At 38.8% G+C, this 6,704-nt stretch overlaps 1 protein-coding gene across 1 annotated transcript in view; it reads right to left on the bottom strand.

The window, feature by feature from the left end:
• The window catches only part of LOC106511120 (four and a half LIM domains protein 3), a gene marked incomplete in the record, with an annotated part of 13,603 nt that overhangs the window by 2,970 nt on the left and 3,929 nt on the right, over nucleotides 1–6,704 (bottom strand). The window contains 4 exon segments of the mRNA XM_013999865.1: nucleotides 915–1,101; nucleotides 1,192–1,361; nucleotides 4,482–4,656; nucleotides 5,530–5,704. Coding sequence (XP_013855319.1) covers nucleotides 915–1,101; nucleotides 1,192–1,361; nucleotides 4,482–4,656; nucleotides 5,530–5,685 — 688 coding nt within the window.

A 6,704-nucleotide genomic window follows, 5' to 3' on the forward strand; every position in this document is an offset into this window, starting at 1 on the left:
AGAAAAATAAATAACTTAGTGTTCAAAATCAGCCCCAAAATTTGTGTTTAAAATGTCAAAGCCAGACTTTCTAAGGCTCTCACAGTGCACCTTTGCAGGACTGGAACAAGCCTTACAGACTGTGTTTCTGAATGTCTTCACCAGGACGTCTCCTCAAACAGAAGAAGACCAAAGCACGGTTTCCTCATCAGCTATCATTTTTTTTCTTAAGAGCTCTTCTTCTGTTTGCTCGAGCTCAAATAAACAAGAGTTGGCCATTAAATGTCCCATCCAAATAGTTTAACATTAGCTCAACATTTAGGCTCTGGTGTGTGGAAATAAAGCAATTCAAGTAGTTCGTCTATGTCAGAGGTTACACTTACTAAAATAAACATCCAGATATTTTTATTTATTTAAAAAAAAAAATTTTTTTTTGAATTTGCATAGCTTTTTCTGTTGTAATCTGCTGAAATAACACAGGCGTTAAAAGAGATGGCACAACTGAGAGCAGAAAAAGTGAAGTGTAAACAAAAAAGTTCATCTCTGCAGAATTCCTTTCGACGACTGCTGTCAGACCCTGATGATAACAATCTGAACCCGTCGCTTGCTGCTTTTAGCAAACTTCTTATATCACAGTGTTTAATGCTTAATGATTGAGGGTCACAGAGTTTTCCTTTCCTGGTTTTACAGAGGGCTTATCAACAATTTTAAAGTTTGCTTAATGTGAAATAACCCCACTAAAAATGTTGCAGAAAATTCACCCCACACAGTACGTTCTGAACAAGACTTCAAAGCCTTTCCTATAATCTGCCTCCACAGAACAGTTAGCTAATCGTTGAGCCCATCTTGTTTACAGTGGTAATCTTTTTTTTTATTGTAGTAGCACACTTTATCTGATCGGAATAACAAGATTTAACAGAGCGATGGGCTCTTGCCTGTGATTGGTTTGCTGCAGGCCTCGCACTTCTTGGCGTACAAGTTGCCAAAGCACTTAAGGCAATAAGGGCTGTCATCCCTGGAGGTGAAGTGTTGACCCGCCAGCTGCGTCTTACAGTTGGTGCACACGAAACACTCTTTATGCCACGGCTCATCTCGATAGGTTACACCTCCTTTAGCCAGAGCCTTAACAAAACAATGTAACAATAAAAAAAATATGTCAGCAATCACATTAAGAAGACCTATATGTGTTGGTTCTAGAGCAGATTTCTAAACCTTTTTACAGCGCGTGCAGCGTGGAGCAAACTTGTCTTCGTAGCAGGGCACACAGTAGTGCTCATCCTTGTCGGGAATAAAAGACTTGGAGCCGATTGGCTGTTCGCAGCTGTGACAGATGAAGCAGCCTTCGTGCCATGTGGAACCCGCATACTCCAGCTTTCTCGTGCCTAGAAAGGGAAAGAACCATATTAGGAGACGGTGTTATTTTTCGACTGGGAGTTAAAACACTTGAGCTGAACTGAGGCAAATGAATCTTGTGTTTCCATTAGATTTATTAGATTTAAATGTGAATACCGCAGGCTCCATACTTCTCCCCTGCGTATGAAATATTGCTGAAAACTTTAAAGGAAAAAAGGTCTTTTTTTCCTCCTCAGCGCTGCTAACAATCCATCCTACAGTGATGTGGTGGTTTATGTGTGGCTGACATTTCTGCAAACTGCTTACGTTTCTCCGCTCCAGGCGGCGTGCTGCTCTGCTCTCTAATCAAAAACACAAAAATACCCTTAAAAATTTTCCCGATGATGACTTTACACAGAGCCCACCGCGGCTCGACACAAAACGATGTTAGCTGTGATGCATGGGAGGAGACTGATTAAAACAAAAAAGATCTAAAGAAAGGTAAACAAGCTACAATGTGAAATGATGCTTTGTTTATGAAAAGTTGGCGAAAGAACATTTCTCACAGGAGTTCCAACAAGTTGCATCTTGCTAAAAATGCAAAATGTTTTTGAAAAGACTTAAAAGGCTAAATTCTATTAATGGTTAATAATAATAATGTTTTATAAAGTTGCCCAATCTTGAACAAATTTTGTTTTAACCTGAACAGAAAATTGGGTTATTTTAGCGCCACACTGATGTAATGTTTGAGATGTTTTCCTGGAATCATTTGCAGATTTTTGAGCTTTTTCAGAAGCTACTGAAGGAAACTGGATAACTGGCATGCTTATCTTTTGTTATCATCAGTTCTGCTGGTTGTGGGGATTTGCTTTAAACATTAAGTCAAGCAGACCATTATTCTGTCACATTTCAGTTTAGACCTCAGGCTTTCACCTCTTACATCCCATTTTTTATTTCTAAAACATCTCTCCCTTTTGTCTGTCTGCTTTATCTCCTACTTTATAACCATTTGTAACTTACTTTACTTACTTATTTGTACATTACTTTATAACCATAACTACTTTATAATCATTTGACCATGGCTCCATGAGTTTGCAATGTCATACATATTTTTACCTAAGTCATTATTGTCATTCCTATTAGTTTACTACATGGCAAACAATGGAAAACGATAAAGCTTGTATGCTGTGTGTGGCACTTTAAAATAAGCTGCATATGAGATATTTTATATAAGAACTTCAATGTTTTATTTTTTTAATGAAATCAACCTCTTTATCTATGATTTTAAGCTCATTTTAAATTCATTCCTGGTTTAAAAGTTGAAAGCTATGAAACTCTACGCTTTTAATTGTCACCAACTGCCAAAGGCAGAGGTGAAGCAACAATGTTTGTGTGCGTGTCTTTGTGTCTTATCAGCAAAATATGTAATGAGTCACTGAACTGATTTTAATTGAGCTTTCTGCAGTATAACGGATCTAGGATTTTTCTGAATAGGGGTCACCAAGGAGCCACAATATTCGAGGGGTCAAGAATTTGTTCGACATCCTCTTACACACATCCCCAGTTTTGGTCAAGTGTATACATTTAACAAATCACACATGTTCAAACACTTGTAATGTAATTACAAAAGCTTGCACAGGAAATTATTCTTACCAGTTTCACATGCATTTTTACTTTACATCAATAAAATACTCTCAAACACAGCATGTGAGTAAATCCAGTCATCTTGTGTCAGTTGAAAGACTTTTTCTGCAGGATTATTAAAATCTTTTTAAGAAGAAAAGAAGACGTTTGTAAGTTTTAGTCATGTTGAACATTTCTATTTGACTCATTAGCACCACTAGTGTTTGGACACGGAACTGCATCCACCATCATTACTTCGGGACAAAGGACAGATGAGTGACAGAACAAGAGAACTTCAAGTGGCCAATCAGATGTCAGCTGGGGCCAATCCCCACCTGTGGCCCCGCCCCTAGAACCACGCCTAGCTTTTAGAAAGTAATCAAAGAGTCGACACCTACAACCATTTAACTGGGTAATCTAATGCAACATATCTGCTGCAGTAAAGTTTCTGTAGAAAACACAAAAATTGCTAGAACAGATATTGAGCAAAGATTTGGTGTGGTAGTAGCTGACAGTCATTCATAATATGAAAATGCACACGATTTATCAAAATAAAAATAATTTTAGTCTAAAACTGATTTTAAAGGAGACCAATTATGGGTCCTAGAAATTTTTATGGTATGTCTGTGGGCTATCCAGACCATGTTCATTCAATTTAATGCACAAAATAATTCTCAGATAATAAAATTTCCCATTTTCTAGTTCTGCCTGCTCTGACTTCTGTTCAGAAGAGCTGTTTATGTTAATGAGCTCTGTTGGTAACGCCCTCCAAAAATCTGTTGACATTAACTCCGCCCTCCAAAACCAGCGTTTACGTTAGCATGGCTAATAATAGCAGAAGCTCCGTTGTACAACCATTTGAGACCCAGAGGCAGAGTTGTTGTCACAGCTTCTTATCCCCCCCCTCCCCCCTTCTGCTCGGCGCTCACTCTGCATGCTGTTACCAGAGCAGGGAGCAGCAGCGGTCAAAATACCTCAGAAATTTGAACAAATAGGCTTTAACAAGGCTTTAATAAGCTAAACAATAGAGGTACATGAGAAAACGTGTTCATGACGAATGAAAATAAATAATTAAATTGTGTCCGTGCTGGTCTCAAACCCTGGTCTCCCACTCTCTGGTCCAACACTCTATCCATTGCTCTATTGGAGGCTTGTTGTGAAATGAGCTGCACATTGAACAATAACAACCGTGATGGATTTTTATACTGAGGAGGTGGAGCCTCACCCAGGGGTTGGTAAGTAAGGGGCTGAACGCAGGTTCCGGTGGGCTGTCGTACGGCTTGTGACATCACAAAATGACGGAAGTATAAAACTTGTCGTTAATATACATTAAAAATACATTTACTTACAGTAAATATGCCCCTGGGTGCATTTTTTTTTGGTCCTAGGACTGTTTTTTTTAAAAGAAGTCCATACCCAAAGTTGAGTAAAAAAAACTTTAAAAAGTGAATTTTGCATAATAGGCCCCCTTTAAATAATGATGTTAGGACAGTGTTAATGCCTGTTGCACTAAAAAACAAATCTCGCAGCACTTTCTCCACTCGTACCTGGCATGACAATCTTGTCGCAGGCGACGCACTTGGAGGAGAATTCGTTGCAGTAGCAGTCGTTGCAGAGCAGAGAGTTGTCCTGGCTGGTGAAGGGCTCGTCGGCCAACGAGCGGTCGCAGTGGAAACAGCGGAAGCAGTGCTCGTGGTAGTGCCTGTCCTCGTAGAAGAGCTCCTGGCAGCCGAGCGAAAAGCGAGGACAAGAACGAACCGGAGTCATTCACAGGTGTAAAAGCTCGACAGGTACATGGCCACATTTACTCAGATGTGTTCCTTCAAAAACATTTTGGAACTTGAGAGGGAAATAAGAGAAGGCTAAATGTAAATATAGGCTTGGATTTACAATAGAAGCAGAGGGGTGTGTCCGTTTGGTTAAGGTGAAACTGACACTCTGCACACAGTATATAGATAAACTACAACAGAACACATTTACATAATGCTCCGTTTTCAAAAAAAAACTTGATGATTCTGTTGATTTATCACTCATGAGGGTGTTGATGCCTCGCTGCAGCACGCACGACTCTTAAACTCCACTAACATGTTGGTTTCAAAGGATCAACACCTGTTAGTCTTTTCCACTAAAGGAAAACTGAATCTTAACTTGAATTTGGTGAAGCACAAGAGGCTTTTGTTCATTCTATTTATTTTTTTTGCCATCTCAGACAAAATTAGTCCTTTGGCTTATGTGGATTTAAAGAAAACTGCCTGCAGAATTGCTTATTAAATTAGACTTTACAGTGTCTTGCCACACAAAACACACAAGACGTGCCTCATTTACTAAGAATTATACATAATTAGGACGCCATAACTTCTGCTTTAGTCATCTAAGGCCACGTCATCACATAAAAATGGCCTACAGCTAATCAAGGACATAGTGTATTTGTAGCGTTTTAGTGTTGATTAATCTGATGATGGGTGGTGCTCAGACTGGAAAACAGGATCACAGATTCATTCATGTAAGAATAAATTGTATCCATAATCACCCCCCACCCTTTTCATTTGAAAATCTGGTTTGTTACATGCGATCATGTCCAAATGGAAGCCTTACCCTTGAATCGTGACCAATCAGCTCTTTGCATTCATCACATGTGTTTGAGAACAGGCTGTCGTAGCAGGGGATGCAGTACGGGCTGTCGTCTGACTGGATGTACTTGCGACCATACAGGGATTCTTTGCAGTGGTCACAGTCGAATTTGTCAGCCATTGTAGTTCTCCCAAACAATCTGGAACCCAGAGAGAAAACATGAAGCTCTTCGATATTGTAAAAAAAAAGAAAAAAAAAAGAATACAACAAACAGAAACAAGTGGTGTGCGAAAGCGAATGACATGAAAGCGAATTTGCGAAAGTTGTGAGAAACAATTCAGTCACCTTTTCGAGCCCGGCACGTTGGTGACGCTATGGATTTCTACCGTCAATATTTTTGCTGTAAATAATTTAGCGTGGTACTAGCAAGAGCTAGAGCGCCAACAGGAAACGATAAAAACAAAAGAAAAACAAGCAAGAAGGAAGAATGTGCCGATGCTAATTATCTTTTTATTGTTGTGCGTTGACAGCAAAAAGAGAGGAAAATATGATGCAACTGTCTTAAACCCTCAGTCACAATAAACAATAAACCAGTCAAAGTCAGCAACTTGAAAAAGAACCAACAAATACAAAAAATAAAAATAAAAATAAAATAAACCAGTGTACGCCATAAGTTTACACTAGGTAGGAAAACGTTCTGTTCAAGTGGTTTGATCTTTTTAATGACATCTTGGAGACAGACAGTGGGGATTTCTCAGTTCAAATTTACTCCCCCTTCTATTTCAGTTTCTGATAGCTGTCACCAACTAAAGTACTTTTAACATTTGATAGAAATATAGATTTTGCTAGCATTAATTCCATATTTTTGTTGGATTGTGCACCACTGCATACATCTTATGGTAAAAAAGGACAGAGCTGTAGCCATTTTCGTAACTACTACTTTACATTTTATCCCAATATCTGTACATTTGGTTGAGTTTTAGCCTATAGTAGGGCTGCCACGATTAATCGATTAATCGATGACTAATAGATTATTAAAATAATCGATGACTAATTTAATAATCGATTAATCATTTTCTTTTTTTTGTTCTTTACTTTGTTTTTTCTCTCCAAACTGCTTTGACACCTTCCACTGCCACGTCTGCCTTTCTGTCCTTGACACACATGCACAGTAGTGGTAACTGGGGTAGGCCGTGGAC

This window comes from Austrofundulus limnaeus, unplaced genomic scaffold (assembly GCF_001266775.1).
Source record: "Austrofundulus limnaeus strain Quisiro unplaced genomic scaffold, Austrofundulus_limnaeus-1.0 Scaffold2524, whole genome shotgun sequence".
NCBI lineage: Eukaryota > Metazoa > Chordata > Actinopteri > Cyprinodontiformes > Rivulidae > Austrofundulus > Austrofundulus limnaeus.